We start from the raw sequence: 20,730 nt of genomic DNA on the forward strand, positions 1-20,730 counted from the left end.
ACTTAACCTATAAATTTGCTTGATATGAGAAAGTACCTTTTAAGTTAGCTGCTGAATATTCATTCCGATATTATTGACTTTTTTGGGGATACTTGATGTAATCAACAAGGGGTTGACTTTTTAGATTTAAAAATAACAAATTAGAAACTATTTAAAATTTTTTTCATTAATTAATTTTGTTGTCATTAATCTACAATTACATGAAGAATATTATGTTTACTAGGGTCCCCCCTTCACCAAATTCCCCCCACAAACCCCATTACAGTCACTGTCCATCTGCGTAGTAAGATGCTGTAGAATCACTACTTGTCTTCTCTGTGTTGTACAGCCCTCCCCATGCTCCCCCCGCCCATCATACATGCTAATCATAATGTCCCCTTTCTTTTTCCCCACCCTTATCCCTCCTTTCCCTCCCTTTCTCCCCAGTCCCTTTCACTTTGGTAACTGTTAGTCCATTCTTAGGTTCTATGATTCTGCTGCTGTTTTGTTCCTTCAGTCTTTCTTTGTTCCTATAGTCTTTGGGTTTGAGGTCAGTCTCTTGTGAGCAGCATAGAGATGGGTCTTGCTTTTTTATCCATTCTATTATTCTGTGTGTTTTGATTGGTGCATTCAGTCCATTTACATTTAGGGTGATTATTGAAAGATATGTACTTATTGCCACTGCAGGCTTTAGATTCGTGGTTGCCAAAGGTTCAAGGTTAGCTTCTTTAGTATCTTACTGTCTAACTTAACTCATTTATTGAGCTATTTTAAACACTGTCTGGTCATTCTTTATTTTACTCCCTTCTTATTCCTCCTCCTCCATTCTTTATATGTTGGTTGTTTTATTCTGTGCTCTTTTGTGCTTCCTTTAACTGCTTTTGTGGGTAGTTGATTTTATTTTTTGCCTTTAGTTAGTATTTGGTTGGTCTGCTTTCTTTGCTGTGATTTTATTTTCTCTGGTGACATTTATTTAGTCTTAGGAGTGCTCCCATCTAGAGCAGTCCCTCTAAAATACCCTCCTGTAGAGGTGGTTTGTGGGAGGCAAATTCCCTCAACTTTTGTTTGTCTGGGAATTGTTTAATCCCTCCTTCATATTTAAATGATAGTCGTGCTGGATACAGTATCCTTGGTTCAAGGCCCTTCTGTTTCATTGCATTAAATATATCGTGCCATTCTCTTCTGGCCTTTAAGGTTTCTGTTGAGAAGTCTGATGATAGCCTGATGGGTTTTCCTTCGTAGGTGACCTTTTTCCTCTGTCTAGCTGCCTTTAATACTCTGTCCTTGTCCTTGATCTTTGCCATTTTAATTATTACGTGTCTTGGTGTTGTCCTCCTTGGGCCCTTTCTTTTGGGAGTTCTGTACACTTCCATGGTCTGATCAATTATTTCCTCCCCCAGTTTGAGGAAGTTTTCAGCAATTATATCTTCAAATACTCTTTCTATTCCTTTTTCTCTCTCTTCTTCTTCTGGTACCCCTATAATGCAGATATTGTTCCTTTTGGATTGGTCACACAGTTCTCTTAATATTGTTTCATTCCTGAAGATCCTTTTATCTCTCTCTGCATCAGCTTCTATGTGTTCCTGTTCTTTAGTTTCTATTCCATCAATGGCCTCTTGCATCTTATCCATTCTGTTTATAAATCCTTCCAGAGATTGTTTCATTTCTGTAATGTCCTTCTGGACATCATCCCTTACCTCTTGCATATTTCTCTGCAGCTCCATCCACATGGTTATGAGCTTTATTTTTAATTCTTTTTCAGGAAGACTGGTTAGGTCTATCTCCTCAGGGTTTGCCTCTGTGATCTTGGACTGTATCAATTTCTTCTGCCTTTTCATGGCGATAGATATATTTGTGGGGAGCTGGCGCGTGTGTTGGTTAAGAGAAAGTCCCTTCTTGCCAGTTTGTGGCCTTCCTCTCCTGGGAGACCAGCGGCCTCTAGTGGCTTGTGCTGGGCAACTGCATGCAGACAGGGCTTCTGATCTTGCTCGGCTGCTATGGAGTTTAGCTCTGCAGTTGCTGTGGGCGTGGCCTGCCTCAGGCTGCTTTTCCAATATGGCGGAGCTGCATAGGAGGGGGAACAGGTGGGAGGCTGTTTATCACAGTGAGGGGCCTCCGAGCTGTGCTGTGGGGGTTCGGGCGGCCAGAGTTCCCTGGGATTTCCAGCTGCTAGGCTAAGTGTCCTGGGGCATTTCTGTCCAGCTGTGGGGTCCCTGTCCCTTTAAGACTTTAAAAAAAGCACTCGCTTTTCTTTGTCCCAGGTGCGCCGGCTTCAGGGACCCACTCACAGGTCTTACTGTCCTGTTCCCCTATTTTCCAGCACCCCACGCACGCACTGTGTGCGCTCTGGTGGGGATGGCTAGGGCTGGGTGTTCAGCAGTCCTGGGCTCCCTCTTCCTCCCGGCTCCGACTCCTTTTCTCCCGCCAGGAGCTGGGGTGAGGGGCGCTCAGGTCCTGCCGGGCCACGGCTTGTATCTTACCCCCTTCACAAGGTGCTGGGTTCTCGCTAGTGTGGATGTAGTCTGGCTGTTGTCCTGTGTCTTCTGCTAGAAACTATTTAATTTAATTCTCAAAATCTAAATCTCACAAAAGCTCAAATGACAAGGTAGCCAGCAGGTACTCACAGGCCACCTCTGAAAACATGACTCTGAGATCGAGTAGTCAATTGAGAGACAGTCTTCTAGTCTTTACTGTTTGCCATATTGTTGTAGCTCTGATCTTGCATACATTTTGTGTATCTTCCTTTACTCAGTGTCAGTGTTCCTAATGTGAATACTCAACAAACCCAATGAGATACATCAAATATTAAGCAATAAAATTTTTTCAGAAAGGGTTGAACTCCAGAGTGCCACAAGTCATAATTATTGAAAGTTTTTTTGTTTTCCTTTAGAACCACTTATCTTTCCACTTGCCACCTCTGATAAGAATGTGTAGTGTAAACATAAGAAAACTGCCAGGAGGGGATTAACACTGATGAGTGACTGTGCTGTGATGGCAGGTAGAGCCCAAATCTCTAGAAAGGACTTTTACCTCTGAAACTAGTGTTTCCAAAGATGTGGCCATTTGTCCCTGAATCCAACCTCCATCTGCAGTCTAGTTTGTCTTCCCTGAAGGGATTCTTTTATATCCTATGTCTGGATCATTTCTAGGTGGCATCTGTAAATAGACTGGCTGTGTTTATCTTGTTTATCAAAAATAAACTAGGTACTGTTTATTTATTTGTTTATTTATTTTGTTATCATTAATCTACAATTACATGAAGAACATTATGGTTACTAGACTCCCCCCTTCACCAAATCCCCCCCCACAAACCCCATTACAGTCACTGTCCATCAGCATAGTAAGATGCTGTAGACTCACTACTTGTCTTCTCTGTGTTGCACATCCCTCCCTATCCCCCCCCACATTATACATGCTAATTGTAAAGCCCCCTTTCTTTTTCTCTGCCCTTATCGCTCCCTTCCCACCCCTCCTGCCCAGTCCTTTTCCCTTTGGTGACCGTTACTCCATTCTTGGGTTCTGTGATTCTGCTGCTGTTTTGTTCCTTCAGTTTTTCTTTGTTATACTCCACATATGAGTGAAATCATTTGGTACTTGTCTTTCTCCGCCTGGCTTATTTCACTGAGCATAATACCCTCTAGCTCAATCCATGTTGTTGCAAATGGTAGGATTTGTTTTCTTCTTATGGCTGAATAATATTCCATTGTGTATATGTACCACATCTTCTTTATCCATTCATCTATTGATGGACACTTAGGTTGCTTCCATTTCTTAGCTATTGTAAATAGTGCTGCGATAAACATAGGGGTGCATCTGTCTTTTTCAAGCACTGGAGTGCTGCATTCTTAGGGTAAATTCCTAGAAGTGGAATTCCTGGGTCAAATGGTGTTTCTATTTTGAGCTTTTTGAGGACCCTCCATACTGCTTTCCACAATGCTTGAACTAATTTGCATTCCCACCAGCAGTGTAGGAGGGTTCCCCTTTCTCCACAACCTGGCCAACATTTGTTGTTGTTTGTCTTTTGGATGGTGCTCTGCCCATTTTTTAATTGGATTATTTGCTTTTTGTTTGTTGAGGTGCACGAGCTCTTTATATATTTTGGATATATTATATATATATCTTTTTGTTCTATTGATGGTGTCCTTTTCTGTACAGAAGCTTTTCAGCCTGATATAGTCCCACTTGTTCATTTTTGCTTTTGTTTCCCTTGCCTGGGGAGATATGTTCATGAAGAAGTCCCTCATGTTCATATCCAAGAGATTTTTGCCTATGTTTTTTTCTAAGAGTTTTATGATTTCATGGCTTACATTCAGGTCTTTGATCCATTTCAAATTTACTTTTGTGTATGGGGTTAGACAGTGATCCTGTTTCATTCTCTTAAATGTAGCTGTCCAGTTTTGCCAACACCATCTGTTGAAGAGACTGTCATTTCCCTATTGTATGTCCATGGCTCCTTTATCAAATATTAATTGACCATATATGTTTGGGTTAATGTCTGGAGTCTCTATTCTGTTTCACTGGTCTGTGGGTCTGTTCTTGTGCCAGTACCAAATTGTCTTGATGACTGTGGCTTTGTAGTAGAGCTTGAAGTTGGGGAGTGACATTCCCCCCCACACTTTATTCTTCCTTCTCAGGATTGCTTTGGCTATTTGGGGTCTTTGGTATTTCCATATGAATTTTTGAACTATTTGTTCCAGTTCATTGAAGAGTGTTGTTGGTAATTTGATAGGGATTGCATCAAATCTGTATATAGGATGGCCATTTTGACGATATTAATTCTTCCTAGCTAAGAGCATGGGATGAGTTTCCATTTGTTAGTGTCCCCTTTAATTTCTCTTAAGAGTGTCTTGTAGTTTTCAGGGTATAGGTCTTTCACTTCCTTGGTTAGGTTTATTCCTAGGTATTTTATTCTTTTTGATGCTATTGTGAATGGAATTGTTTTCCTGATTTCTCTTGCTATTAGTTTGTTGTTAGTGTATAGGATAGCCACAGATTTCTGTGTATTAATTTTGTATCCTGCAATTTTGCTGTATTCCAGTATCAGTTCTGGTAGTTTTGAAGTGGAGTCTTTAGGGTTTTTTATGTACAATATCATGTCATCTGCAGATAGTGACAGTTTAACTCCTTCTTTACCGATTTCGATTTCTTGTATTTCTCTGTTTTGTCTAATTGCCGTGGCTAGGACCTCCAGTACTATGTTGAATAACAGTGGGGAGAGTGGGCATCCCTGTTTTGTTCCCGATCTCAGAGGAAAAGCTTTCAGCTTCTCGCTGTTCAGTATGATGTTGGCTGTGGGCTTATCATATATGGTCTTTATTATGTTGAGGTATTTCCCCTGTATACCCATTTTGCTGAGTTTTTATCATGAATGGATGTTGAATTTTGTCAGATGCTTTTTCAGCATCTACAGAGATGATCATGTGGTGTTTGTCTTTTTATTTATGTGGTGGATGATGTTGATGGATTTTCGAATGTTTTACCATACTTCATGCATCCTTGGGATGAATCCCAGTTGGTCATGGTGTATGATCCTTCTGATATATTTTTGAATTCGCTTTGCTGATATTTTGTTGAGTATTTTTGCATCTACGTTCATCAGGAATATTGGTCTGTAATTTTCTTTTTTGGTGGGGTCTTTGCCTGGTTTTGGTATTAGGGTAATGTTGGCTTCATAGAATGAGTTTGGGAGTATTCCCTCCTCTTCGATTTTTTGGAAAACTTTGAGAAATGGTTATTATGTCTTCTCTGTATGTCTGATAAAATTCTGTGGTAAATCCATCTGGCCCAGGGGTTTTGTTCTTGGGTAGTGTTTTGATTACCACTTCAATTTCTTTGCTGGTAATTGGTTTGTTTAGATTTTGTGTTTCTTCCTTGGTCAGTCTTGGAAGGTTGTATTTTTCTAACAAGTCCATTTCTTCTAGGTTTTCCGGTTACTGTTTATTTTTTATAGGTTATTTATTATGATTTAATGGGTTTAAACATGTTATGGTCAATAAAAAGTTCTGTTACGTGATAGTCTTAAAATATTAACAGCTAAAAATAAACTCCCTCAAGTTATAATAACTATTGAGTTATTAATTAACTTTTTATATGTAAATTGCTTGTCATTGGCTTGAGCCTTGCAGCTTATATTTGCACTTTGAATTTTACCTTTAAGTATAATTCTCTTTTAAAAATTATTTAATGATTAATGATTGTAGAATCCATCTGTTCATTGTATCATTCTATTTTAGGTAAGTACTTAATAGTTCATATTAATAGTGATGGATTTTTTAGGTCTCAGAAGTAGTTTCAAGTATGCTTCTCCCTTCTTTTGACCCATTTCTGCTCCTGTGAACCAAAGGAAAATAGATTACTGTTCTCCCCTATAATTTCTGAACCAGTTTTGATTTTTAAACAGCTTCAGGCACTACTTCAGATTTGGCCTAAACTGCCACCCCGGGAGGCCCTGGAGCTTTTGGATTTCAACTATCCAGATCAGTACGTGCGAGAATATGCTGTGAGCTGCCTGCGACAGATGAGGTATCTCCAGCCTTTTGCTGTCTTTGGGCATGAAATAACTTGGGGATGGGTAGAGAAGTTGTTATTTGTTTAAATATCTCATAAGAAAGGAAAAGGATGAGAATTTTTCAGAGTTGAAAGCATTGTTCCCGTCCTCTGTCTCATACATATCATTCTTTCATAGTGACTCTAAAATAAAAACCAAAACATTGGGTCAGGAGATCTCTCAGATGACCCTCAGATTCTGTGATCCACTAGGAGGACTCACGGGACTCAGCATATAGTCATGCTCTTGGCCCTGATTTATTGTAGCAAAAGAATACAGAGGAAAATTGGCAAAGGAATAAGATTCATTGAGTGAAGTTTGGAGGAAGTTAGGAAGAAGCTTCTAAGGGTTCTTGCCCAGTGAGGGGACTTAATTCCCCCAGCAGCAAGTTGTGGCAACATGTCTGAAACATTGTCTACTAGGGAGTTTGTTGGACATTTGGTGGCCAGGGTTTTTCTTGGGGGCTAGTCACATAAACATCTTGTGCCTAGCTTATACCAATATTCTAGACTTCTAAAAGAAAAACGGGTAGTGAGCGTAAACCATACTGTTTGTAAAAACAGTTTATGTGTGGTGAGCCATTCTTACCTGTTATGGTGGTGGGAACCCTCCTTAACATTCCTGGATGCCAGCTAAGAGCCAGCTTTGTAAGCAGGCTTTTTCAAAGGGTAGCAGTCAGCCCTGCTACTGTGTTAACTCTTTTCTGTCTACTACCCAAAATTAAGAAATGTTAATATTTTTTGTCATTTTTAAGCAAATAACATTATATGTAAAAGTGAAGTTCCCAGTTCCCAGTTTCCTTACCCAGTCCTGACTTTTTTCATTTTCCAGAGGGAGCTGTTACCATGAATTTGGTGTGTATCCTTCTATACCACATTTTTATGTCTATAAAAACACACAGATACAGACTAATATTGTACATTTAAAAATTATGCAGCTGTATCTTGTCATATATATTGCTTTGCCTCTTGGTATTTTTTTATTTTTTATGAAGGTATGATTGATATACACTCTTACGAAGGTTTCACATGAAAAAACAATGTGGTTACAACATTTACCCATATTATAAAGTCCCTACCCATACCCCAATGCAGTCACTGTCCATCAGTGCAGCAAGTTGCCAGAGATACACTATGTGCCTTTTCTGTGCTACACGGTTCTCCCCGTGATCCCCCACACCATGGCATCTTGCTATTTTTTAAATTCAATATTTGGTTTCTGAGGTCAGTTTCTCCCATTACATATTAATGTTATTATATTCCTTTCACTGCTGTGTTAATATCCTGTCATATGAATGTATCTTATTTACTTCATTTTCCCATTGAGAAATATTTTACATTTTCTTCAGATTTCCTTACTATAAATGCAGTGAACACGCTTGTACAGTAAACTTTGGGGAGTATACATATGAGAATCTGATAATTTATTTGAAGAAATGACATTGAAGTACCTCAAACTTTTCAAGTGTCTCCATTTCTAGCCTCAAAAGTGAGGTTTTATACACTATAATTATGTGAAAAATAAAAAGTTCTCAGAAGACTATGTATACCTCTTTTTTAAATAGTATATGTTTTAAACCATATGATATCCAAAAGAAACTACACAAACTCTTCAATAGTGGTTATTTTGGGGGAGTGAAATTAGGAGTGTAAGGAAAGAGGATTCCTCCTCCTATTTCTGTACTACCTTTCTTTTACACAATTTGTAGGTTTTATAATGGGCATGGATTTCACAATAAACTTAAGATTGTTGTATAGGTCGTTTTAAAAAATGCAACTCCCAGTTGCTCATTAGTCTCCCTAAGTTTGCATTGGAGACCTGAGCAGGAAGAACTACCTAACTCCCCTTGGGTTGAGCCAAGTGTTTTTCTTAAATGTATTGATCCTCAGGAGGAGATTGTTCCATATAGGTAATTCTGATATGTTTTCCTATGTTAAAATTTCTGGTTATGAGAGTTTTTTCTTCATATATAGTATCCTGGGCTTCAGTCCAAGATCTACTTGAGATTACTTTCTAAACCATTTGTTGTCTGAGAATATCGTCAGTAAGTACGACTTGGGATTCATATCTTACCTGACTACTGGAATTGTCTCTGATTGGAGTATGTACACATGTGAATGGTTTGGAGATGAACACAAAATAGAAAACCACTAACCTTAAGTAATCCAGCTCGTGTAATTACAGTATTACATTATATTAATTCAGAGTACCAGTTTCCATTTACATATACACTCATTTCTTTATCCTTTAGAGTATTTGAAGTTAGTATTTTAATTGTTCATTGATTATCTAGAAGGAATTAATCCTAATGATAGGAAAGGAAAACAAATTGCTGAAGTACTAATGGAATTTTTATTTTAAAAACTAATCAGTTGCCTGACTATATATCATATTCAACATAATGGGAAATCAGTATTAAAATACCTAATTTTACTGTAACTCTGGGCTGATTGTAAATAAAATCATCAGTCATATCAACCTAATTAATTTAATGAAAGTGCCCCATAATATCTGTTCTTTACTCCTTTCAACTCCCCCTCCTACCCATATGAAATCTTCAGCTTTCCTTGTGTTACTGTTATGGTAGAACAGTGAACGGAAGCATGTAACAAGCCTGATCCAAAAAGGACCATTGTGTTGCAGTAAGTTAGTATTTGGTAGTTTGATAGGAAGGGATCTTTTTCTGGCACAAGTTGTTGAGTGGCTTACTCTTGTCTTTTCTTTCTTGCAGTGATGAAGAACTCTCTCAGTATCTTTTACAACTGGTGCAAGTTTTAAAATACGAGCCTTTTCTTGATTGTGCCCTCTCTAGATTCCTGTTAGAAAGAGCACTTGCTAATCGGAGGATAGGGCAGTTTCTGTTTTGGCACCTTAGGTAAGTTTTATATTTCAGTTTGAGTCCACCTTGTGCTTTTGTAAATATAAATTAGTATAATACAGGACACTTAGCAAAAACAATCAGCTGCTTTCATTGTTTCGGAGCCATCTATAACATTTGTATTCTCTTACTGTCTTCTATTTCTTGACACACAAAATCTCAATTTTCATGATTTGGCAAAGTAATTTAGATGTGTTTCTCCTTGCTGCCTTGATGTGAAAATACTTCAGATTTCTTAGAATAAAGAATTAATTATAAAATCTTGAAGTGTGATATTTAAAGAATTGAAAGTTGACCATCCCACTAATAATTATGCACAAAATGGTGTGTTCCTCAACTGAAACTAATAATTAACATATTGCTATTTTCTAGTAATGTGTACTTAATTGTGTTAATATATTTGGATTAAAAACAGATATAATTATTCCTTCCAAAAGGTTATAGACAGTAATATTGGTACTACTGGGAAAGGTTTTTAAGTTTTCCTATAACAACAGCAACTTTTTTTTTTTTAGTTTTCTTATTAACTAGGACATTTTCAGAAATACATGAAACATTTCACTGATTTTATATAAGAGTAAAATCAAGAAAAGAGAACTAAAATTATTTTGTTGCCTAGGAAAATTGTTGATTCCTCATTTCTGATACTATACTCAGACATTTTTGTTTTTATCAGAGTATTGAAACTAATGATTACCAGAAAAAACATTTCCTTCTCTTTAGCCAAGCTTAAGGAAAATAAGCTCTAATATTTTTATTTAATTTTAGGGATTATATTTCTGAATCTTGATTTCCTTTTTATTCAGAATTTTTCCTTTCTTAGTTTTAACTTGTCTTTTCTCATACAGTTAAATCTTATTTTTAAACCCCTTAGGGCATAACAAAATAAGGTATTCTATATAAAAATTTTTTTAAAATGTGTACAGCATTCCTTAAGTGAAAAAAAAATTGAGTCAGATATCTGTGTTTCACTTAATTGTCTCTCAGTTTGTAATATTACCATTTTACTTCCAAAGCAAAGGAGGTGACATGTGAAAATTGTTCAGATTTCTTAGAATAAAGAATTATAAAATCTTCTTGAAGTGTGATGTTTAAAGAATTGAAAGTTGACCGTCCCACTAATAATTATGCACAAAATGGTGTGTTCCTCATTGACATCATAAGTTAATTTTGTAATAGAAGAAAGAAGTATATTTTTATTTGGTGTTCTGAAGTGTTTGATAAATAAACTATCTTCATATTACTAACTTTCTGCAGGTCAGAAGTACACATTCCTGCTATCTCAGTACAGTTTGGTGTCATACTTGAAGCATACTGCCGGGGAAGTGTAGGGCACATGAAAGTGCTTTCCAAGCAGGTATTAGCTTGTTTTAATCTTCATGTTCAATTTGTGATGTGGTATTTGATAAATTTTATTATATGCAATTTCTCTCATCACTTGGTTTCATAGCGATTTCAGTAACTGAACCTGATTAATATATTGTTTACTAAAATCTTTAAATCAAGAAATGAAGTTTCAAAAACTCAGGAGAATGCTAATTGAATGCTCCTTGAAAAATGAGTCAGGATTCCTCATAGTAGAGTACCTACACTAATACTGTGCCTTAGATTTTAGTAGAAAATACCTATTTAGACATGCTTAACATTGGGTTTCATGGTGATGGTGACAAAGGTCATAAAATCTTCATACCTTGTTTTTTCATATTCCTGAATTACTCTTTCCAGTTAGTATAGTATTTATGATTCATATGCTCTGTTATTTGTTTTAGACTCAGATATTTTGACACCTAAGTCCACAGTCATTATAGCTTAAAGAATTCAGAATCCTCAAGCTGCTTTTTCAAACAATATGTACATGCTTGTAATTGCAATATTCATCTGTTGTCCCACTTCTTCCCAGGCCCTCATTTTCTAGTCACTGCATATGATGAGATATTATGATATTAATAGGTCAGATATTAAATGCTTAATATATGCCAGCAACCATGCAAGTGTTTTAAATATGTTTTTTTACTCTACTAATAATGTGCCACAGTAGTTACCAATGCTTCTGGATTTAACAAGGGGAAAAACTGAGGCTCTAAGAGATTAAGTAACTTGCCTACAAATCCACAGCTACTAACTAATAGGAATAAGTTTCAGATTTAGGTCTGTCCACCTATAAAACTAGAGTTCTTTTTACTCTACTGGGAGTTTTCAAACCTTTTATCAACAACTCTCTTTTTAAAATCGAAACTTCAATATAGATCCAATATATAAAATAGACAGCAGTGTTGTTTTTATCAGTATAAATGTATTTTTGAAGCTACAGCAAAACATAAGCTGTTAAACAGAACTATTAAGCTGTTCTATTAAACATGGGACTTCAAAATTACAGGTTATTGTAGCTTCGGCATCCAATTATTCATATATATATATATATATATATATATATATATATATATATATATATATATATTTGGAGATTATCCTGATTTATACAGTTAAGTAGTTGAAAAACCAATGGCTTTTTAATAGCTTGCTTGCAAATGAGAAGCCTAACCATGGCCCATGCTTGATTTGTTGGCAGGTTCTTAGACCTCTGAAGGGTGAAATGAAAGCATTTCTGCCATCAAAATAAAGCAACTCTGTACTCTAGCTTCATGCTGGAGTCCATCATTGGCAAATAGCAATAATATGCTCTTGTTCTCTAGCAGTAATTTTTCCTGATTTGAGTAGTATCTAACCTAACACAAAGGATTTTCTTAATGGCTTAATAAACATTTACTCATAGCCTACTATATGCTAGGTTTGTGATAGATGTTGTGATTTGAAGTCAAATTAGTTATGTAGCTGTCATCAAAGAGTTTATATTATTCCATAAAGTAGGTATATAAAGCAGTGCTTAAGTATTATGATAGAAGTGTTATAATGGTAGTATAAGGAAGCACAAAAGAGAGACACATAACATGCTTTAGAGCAATAGGGAAGAGTTCACAGTGGAGGTGACACTTGTGGTGGATTTTGATAGTGTAGTTGTTGTTAGCTAGATGAAGAGTTAGTGTCCTGCAGAGAAGGAGGTCCAGTAAGATGTATGTGTGTGTATATTAGAGGGAGAACAAGCTCTCTCATTCTCTTATGTAAAGGGAGAGGTAAGATTGATACTTATTAATCAATAACAATAGGTTCATGTGATTATGGGGACTGAGAAGTCCCAAGATCTACAGTCAAACAATCTGGAAACCCAGGAGAGAAAATGGTGTAGTTCCAGTTGGAATGCAAAGGCCTGAGAACCTGGGGAGCCAATATTATGTAAGCTTAGTGCAAAGGCAGACAAGCTTGACACCTAAGAAAAAGGCCTGTTGTTATAGTTCAAGTCTCAAGGCAGGAAAAGACTGATGTCCCAGCCCAGGGCAGTCAAGCAGGAAGAGTTCATTCTTCCTGTCAGGAAGGCCTGCCTTTTTATTTTATTCAGGACTTCTCATGTTTAGATGAGGCCCACCCACAGTTAGGAGGGCAATCTGCTTTACTCAGTATACAGATTGAATGTTAACCTTGTGTAAAAACATCCTCACAGACACACCTGGAGTAATGTTGGACCAAATATTTGGGTACCCATTGGACCAGTAAAGTTGATGCATAAAATTAACCGTCACAGGTTAAATTGGTATCCCTATGCACCACCTTAAACTATACTTAATCTCCAAATGAAGACACCAGCAAGGTCAAAATTCTGCCTAACATGGTACCACTTCCTTAAGTACAGTAAAAAATGTTCTAATTTCTTTCTTATAAGAGGAATGTCTTTGAGTGGTGTTTATTCTTCTCTTTTATATTCTACAAATCACTTACTGTGATGTAAAATTAACAACATTTAAGTATTATGATATAAAGTCAGTACATCTTAAATTAAATGATAACGGAATAAGAATGGGAGGAAAACAAAGGCATTTATTATACAAAAGCATACCTTGGAGGTATGGTGGGTTGCGTTCCAGAGCACTTTAGTAAAGCTAGTATGGCAGTAAAACAAGTCAAATGAGTTTTTTGGCATCCTAGTGCATATAAAGTTATGTTTATACTGTGCTGAAGTCTCTTTTAAGTGTGCAGTAGCATTATGTCTAAAAAAATGCACACATCTTAATTTAAAAATACTTTATTGCTAACAGAAGGAACAAAATAGTAGTAGACTCATAGATTACGAGAAGGGACTAGTGGTTGCCAAAGAGCACGAGTTGGGGAGGGTGGCAGGGGAGAGGGAGGGGGATAAGGGGCACAATAAATTGCAATCACAATATAGGGTGGTCATGGGGATGGTAGTACAGCACAGAGAATACAGCTAATGATTCTGTAACATCTTACTGTGTTGATGGAGAGTGACTGCACTGGAGGGGGTGATGACTTGATAATATGGGTAAATATTGAGCCACTGTGTTGTATATTTGAAACCAACATAAGATTGTATGTCAAAGATACTTCAATTTAAAAAGAGTACTTCATTGCTAAAAAATGCTAATCATCATCTGAACTCTCAGTAGTAGTCATTGATCACAGATCACCATAACAAGAATAATAATAAAATGTTATTTATTGCAAGAATATTAAAGTATTGCAAGAATTACTAAAATGGGACACACAGACGCAAAGTGAGAAATACTTCAGAAAAATGGTGCTGATAGACTTGCTTAACACAGGGTTGCCACAAGCATTCACTTTGTAAAAATTGCAGTACCTCAGCCATATATGGCAAAACCACAGTCAACATCATACTTAATAACGAAAAGCTAAAAGCTTTTCCTCTAAGATTGGTAACAAGACAAGGATGCCCACTCTCACCACTTTCATTCAACATAGTACTGGAGGTCCTAACTCCAGCAGTGAGACAATACAAAGAGATAGAAGGCATTCAAATCTGTAAGGAAGAAGTTACTATTTGCAGATGACATATTATACATAGAAAATCCTAAAGAATCCACCAAAAAAGCTAGTAGAACTAATAAACTGAATTCAGCAAAGTTGTAGGATACATAATTAATACACAGAAATCTGTCTCATTCCTATATATTAACAATGAACTAGCAGAAAGAGAAATCAGGAAAACAATTCCATTCACAATTGCATCAAAAAGAACAAAATACCTAGGATAAGCCTAACCAAGGAGGTGAAAGACCTATACTCTGAAAACTACAAGAGACTCACAAGAGAAACTAAAGAAGACACCAACAAATGGAAATCTGTCCCAGGCTCATGGATAGGAAGAATTAATATTGTCAAAATGGCCATCCTTCCCAAAGGAGATTGATCAGATTCAGTGCAATCCCTATCAAAATTCCAACAGCATTCTCCAATGAACTAGAACAAATGGCTCTAAAATTCATATGGAACCAAAAAGACCCCAAATAGCCAAAGCAATTCTGAGAAAGAACAACAAAGCTGGGGGGATTATACTCCCTGACTTCAAGCTCCACTACAAAGCCACAGTAATCAAAACAATTTGGTACTGGCACAAGAACAGACCCATAGACCAATGGGACAGAATAGAGAGCCCAGATATAAACCCATGCATATATGGTCAATTAATATATGGTAAACGAACCATCAATATATACAGTGGGGAAAAGATAGCCTCTGAACAACTGGTGTTGGCAAAACTGGATAGCTACATTTAACAGAAAGAAACTGGATTATTATCTAACTCCATACCCAAAACTAAACTGGAAATGGATCAAAGACCTGAACGTAAGTCATGAAACCATAAAACTCTTAGAAGAAAGCATAGGCAAAATTCTTTGGAATATGAACATGAGCAGTTTTTTCCTGGACACATCACCTCGGGCAAAGGAAACAAAATAAAAAATGAATAAGTGGGACTACATCAAACTAAAATACTTCTTTATAGCAAAGCACACCATCAGCAGAACAAAAGCATCTGCAGTATGGGAGAAAATATTCATAAACAACTCATCTGATAAAGGGTTAACATCCAAAATGTATAAAGAACTCATACACTTCAACACCCAAAACACAAATAACATGATCAAAAAATGGGTGGAGGACCTGAAGAGACACTTCTCGAAAGAAGAAATACAAATGGCCAAGAGGCACATGAGAAGATGCTCCACATGGCTAATCACCAGGAAAATGCAAATTAAAACCACAATGAGACATCACCTCACACCAGTTAGAATGGCCACTATCCAAAAGACAAGAAATAACAAATGCTAGCTAGGGTGTGGAGAGATAGGAACCCTCCTACACTGTTGGTGGGACTGCAAATTGGTGCAGTGGCTGTGGAAAGCAGTATGGAGTTCTTAAAAAACTAAAAATAGAAATACCATTTGACCCAATAATTCCACTCCTAGGAATTTTCCCTAAGAAAACAAAATCCCTGATTTGAGAAGACATATGCACCCCTATGTTTATCGCTGCACTGTTTGCAGTAGCCAAGATATGGAAGCAACTTAAGTGTCTATTAGTAGACCAATGGATAAAGAAGAGGTGGTACATACACATAGTGGTATATTATTCAGCCATAAAAAGAAAAATCCTGCCATTTGCAACAACATGGATAGATCCAGATGGTTATTATGCTCAGTAAAATAAGCCAGGCAGAGAGAGACAAATACCATATGATTTCACCTATTTGTGGGATATGAAAATAAAGCAAAACAGAAGGAACAAAACAGCATTATACTCATAGACGCTGAGAAGTGACTAGTGGTTACTAAGGGGGAGAGGAGTGGATGGGGTGGGAGGAGAGGGACTGTTGAACCACTGTGATGTACATTTGATATATATCTGCAAAGCACAATAAAGCAAAGCCCAACAAAATGAGTTACCTGCATATATCTACATTTTCATCTATATCTGTATAGATATAGCATATACTCACAACACACCAACAACATATTCCTAAGAAAATAAGGAGGAGTTGCTCATGATAGTCATCATTTTATAACTGGTCACATGGTCATAGCTGGTATTTATCAGTACTTCTTCTAACCCGTTCTGTATTCCCTTTGCCTTAGCAAGCACCTCAGTTCGCTGTGGTTCTTTACCTCCTGTGTTAACCCAAATTTTCATTCTTGAAGGATCTGGGCTATTAGTAGTCCTACCTGGATTGGCTTGTAATTTTACATTGCTCTTTATCACAGGACATGGTAATTCTAATAGATTATATTCAAGATAAACTCTTATCTCTGCTTTGAAGTAGTAAGCCAATATTCCTTTGGTAGTGAGAGTTAGCCATTCTAGCCAGTGCCATAATATCCTTCTTTGCCTGTTGATCCAAAGGCACATGGAGCCCAAAGTGGCTGGGCAGGAGTCTTAACATCAGTTCAATGTAATTGTTGTGTTCTTTGTGGAGTCATTCTTCCCTCTGTTAACTAAGACCTCTATGCCAGCAGAATGCAAGTTTGCAGGAACAGGAAGCAAAAATTTTGATAGTGGGTTCCTAGGTGTAGTAGTGTGTGATACCACTTCTATTTCCATACCTTGATTCCCAGACCTGTGAATCCTAGCTATGGGGAAAATGGCATGATATATTGGACAGTGATTCATAACATACACAGCCTTCTGGAGAACTATATCTCAGCCCTGTAAGGTATTGTCACCTAGCTAGCACTGTAACTCATTCTTCAAATGGCCATTCTACTGTTCTGTCAAGCCAGCTACTTCAGTATGGTGAAAGCATGATAAGACTAGTGAACTCCATTAGTTAGAGCCCGTTGCCATACTTCATTTCCTTTGAAATTAATTCCTTTGTCAAAAACAGTGCTATATGGAATATCATGACTGTGGATAAGGTGTTCTTTAAATCCATGGATGGTAGTTTTGGAAGAAACATTGTGTGCAGGGAAGGCAAATCTGTATCCAGAGTAAGCATCTATTCCAGCAAGAACAAAACACTAACGCTTCTATAATGGGAGCAGTCCATTGTAATCAACCTGTCACCAGGTAGCTGGCTGACTACTCCAGGGGATGATATCATATTGGGGACCCAGTGTTGGTTACTGCTACTGGCACATGGGCACTCATTTGGTGGCCACAGCTAGGTGGGCTTTGGTGAGTAGAGATCCCTGTTGCTGAGCCCATATATAGCCTCCATCCCTGCCACTTCATGAGCCCCATTGGGTGGTGATAGAGGTGGTCTCTTCCCCAAATTTCCTTGTCACTTTATTTTCCAATCATGTTCCTCTTAAGTCCCTGATCATCAACCAAACTTTGGTCACAGCTCTTGTACTGGTATATAATCATACTTAGGGTCATTTCTTCTTCCAAGCAGAGTGAGCAACCAGGTAGGTGTACTTCCCAGAGTTCTGCCCACTGGAAGGATTTCCCTTCGCTCACCACTCTCCTTCAGGAATGTTCCAAAAAGGTGCTGTAGTACCACAATTGTCCACTTTTTATGATGCTTACCTATTTTGTAGAATCATCTGTAAATAATGCTTGTGTTCTCTTCCTATGTCATCTGATTGTAGGAAACTCTCCATAAGGCCATAGGTGCAATCTGGAAGAGAGCGAGGACAGTATAGCAAGAATGGGAAACCATGGGCATTTGGGTCACATCATACAACTCATTTTGCCTTCAGGGCCTTCTTGGGTCCAGTCTTGTATGTACCACTATTCATTTGATGATGGAGCGCCACTCTGCTCACTGTTTTACAGCCTGATGGGTCAGATCACACCCAGTTCATGACAGTGGTGCAGTTTGAGAGGTTACCTGGTGGCCAGTTGTTAAATATTCCATCTCTCAAAAGAGATTTTTGTTAGTTTCTCAAAAGGTGAATAGTTATCTGGAAGGGGTGGCAGGCATTTTTTGTTGGGTATTTTTTTTCAGAAACCTGAGGACCTATGCTATGATGCTACTTATAGGGGCCTGCCACAGGCTACAAACAGCATCTCTATTTGCCTCGGACAGTTCAAGCCCCGTTGGGTCTGCTGGATCGTACAACCCAAGGGGGCAAAGCAGCTTGCCTGGTAGTCTGAACCTGTGGCAGAACATTCTCTTGTCCTGGACCCCATTCAAACACTTAACAGCTTTTTGGATCACACAGTAAAGAGGAATACATACCCACCTGAGGAATATGTTGCCTTTATAATCCAAGGAGGCCTCATAGGTGTTGTGCTTCATTTTTGCTTGTAGCAGGGGCAGAGCAACAAATTATTCTTCACCTTAGAAAGGACATCTTAGCATGCCCTACCCCACTTCAGCCCTTGAAGTTTCACTGAGATAGACTCTAGATTTTTGATGGATTCATTTCCTACCTGCTGACATAAAAATTTTTTTAAGTCTAGAGTAGTTGATAGTTCTTACTGGTTTCAGTCAGCATAATGTTATCAGTGTAATGGACCAGAGTGTTATCTTGCAGAAGGGAAAGGCTTCTAGATCCCTATAGATTAAATTATGACATAGGGACAGAGTGTTGATATATTCCCTGAGGTAGAACAGTGAAAGTATGTCATTGGCTATGCCAACTTAAGCAAACTGCTTTTGGTGGTCTTTACAGGAATGGAGAAAAAAAGCATTTTTCAAATCAGTAGTTGCATACCAGCTACCTCATCTGGTACACTACCTGGTTAATAGGATAATCTTCTGTAATTCTCCAATACCCATCTGTCTGTCGCATAGGCTGAATAGGCAAGATGAATGAGGATGTAATGGGAATCACCACCCCTGTGTTTTTCAAGTTGATGAGGGCACTAAACAGTATAGTCACTTCAGGAATGCAATCCCATTTTGGTGTATTTTTTTAAATTAAAGTATCATTGATATGAAATCTTACGAAGTTTTCAAATGAACAACATTGTCATTTCAGCATTCACCCATATTATCAAGTCCTCACTGCTCCCCCACCACCTTCCATTGCAATCACCATCTGTCAGTCTAGTAAGATGCTATGGACTCATTGGTGTATTGTTTTCTTACGTAGAGGCAGGTGTAATAATGTCCCCTTGGCCTTTCTCACCAGAGTAGCCTTCCACAGATAGGGAACCAGAATAGGGAGTTGCTGAGTATATCTATTCCAATTACTCATTCCAGAACTGGAGAGGTAACCACAGGACAGGTTTGGTACCCACTGGGCCCACTATGAACTGATCTGAGCTAAAACTCCATTGTAAACTTTACGTCCCTAAGTCCCCAGCTCTGTCTGGTGTACCTAAAGTGGTATTTTGGGTCTCCTCAAATTAGTGTCAGCTCAGAGCCAGTGTTCAGAAAGCCTCTGAAAGTTGTGCTCTTTCCTTTTCCCCAATGTGTAGTTACCATAGGAAAAGGCCATAGGTACCTTTGTGTAAGCCAGGGAGAAATCAGTTTCAGTCTGGTATAGAATTCAGGTGTCATTTGGCACTGATGAAAGTACTACAGGGATTTTCACTTTAAGTATGTCTAGGTCAGTGGGTGCATGTTAGAGAAATGTGTCCTGAGGGTTTACTTCTGGGGTGTTTATTATTGTCATGGTGTGAACATCAGACCATAAGCTGTATATGACTAGTGAGTATTACCAAGGTAGTTTCATCTAGTAGGTACAATCTAAAAGTAGTATATTCAGTCCACTTAGTTAAAATTTTCTTCAGCATTAAAAATTGTCTCCCAGGCTTTATTTTTTTTGGTACATAGTTTTTTCCTCATGGCAAAGGTCCCCCTCTTGGGACCTTTGTTTTTTAAAGACTGACTCTCCAAGCTGGGCAGAATCTCTAAAAATCAATAAGCCCTTTCCCTGGCCTCAGACAGGCCTTCCTCACACATGGCATCTTACTTTTTTTTTTTTTTTTTAATTTTTTTATTTTGGTGTCATTAATCTACAATTACATGAAGAACATTATGTTTACTAGGCTCCCCCCTTCACCAAGTCCCCCCCCCATAACCCCTTTACAGTCACTGTCCATCAGCATAGTAAGATGCTGTAAAATCACTACTTGTCTTCTCTGTGTTGCACAGCCCTCCCTGTGCCCCCCACCACCACACTATACTTGCTAATCATAACCTGTCTCATTCTTAGGCCGTGTGTTAACTTGCTCTTAACCTTCTGATCATTCCTTTACCTCTCTGGTGCCCCACCTTATTTGGCTATCAGATCGCTATAGTAATTTCAGTTCTATTACATTTTTTAACTTCATTGCCAGAGTAACTCCCATTGTTTTCCATAGATGATTCTTGTATATTTTTCAATGCTTGTTAAAATAACTGTATCTGACCCTCTTTCCTTTTGGAAAGCCATTAACTAAGGTAATAGTAGCTAATACTTATTCACCACTTACTATGAGCTATTTATTCTTCAAAACAATATGGGATAGATACTGTTAGTACCCTTAATTTTATAATCCTTTTAAGTATATCCTATCAGTG

General features: G+C 37.8%; 1 protein-coding gene across 11 annotated transcripts in view; it reads left to right on the forward strand.

Annotated features, from left to right (window-relative positions):
* The window catches only part of PIK3CB (phosphatidylinositol-4,5-bisphosphate 3-kinase catalytic subunit beta), a 265,299-nt gene that overhangs the window by 189,092 nt on the left and 55,477 nt on the right, over window positions 1-20,730 (forward strand). For all 11 annotated transcript variants that reach the window (XM_036877283.2, XM_036877281.2, XM_057498687.1 and 8 more), the window contains 3 exons: window positions 6,380-6,501; window positions 9,258-9,401; window positions 10,662-10,761. In XM_036877283.2, coding sequence (XP_036733178.1) covers window positions 6,380-6,501; window positions 9,258-9,401; window positions 10,662-10,761 — 366 coding nt within the window. The remainder of the gene's footprint in view (window positions 1-6,379; window positions 6,502-9,257; window positions 9,402-10,661; window positions 10,762-20,730) is intronic.

This window comes from Manis pentadactyla, chromosome 1, assembly GCF_030020395.1.
Source record: "Manis pentadactyla isolate mManPen7 chromosome 1, mManPen7.hap1, whole genome shotgun sequence".
Classification (NCBI taxonomy): domain Eukaryota; kingdom Metazoa; phylum Chordata; class Mammalia; order Pholidota; family Manidae; genus Manis; species Manis pentadactyla.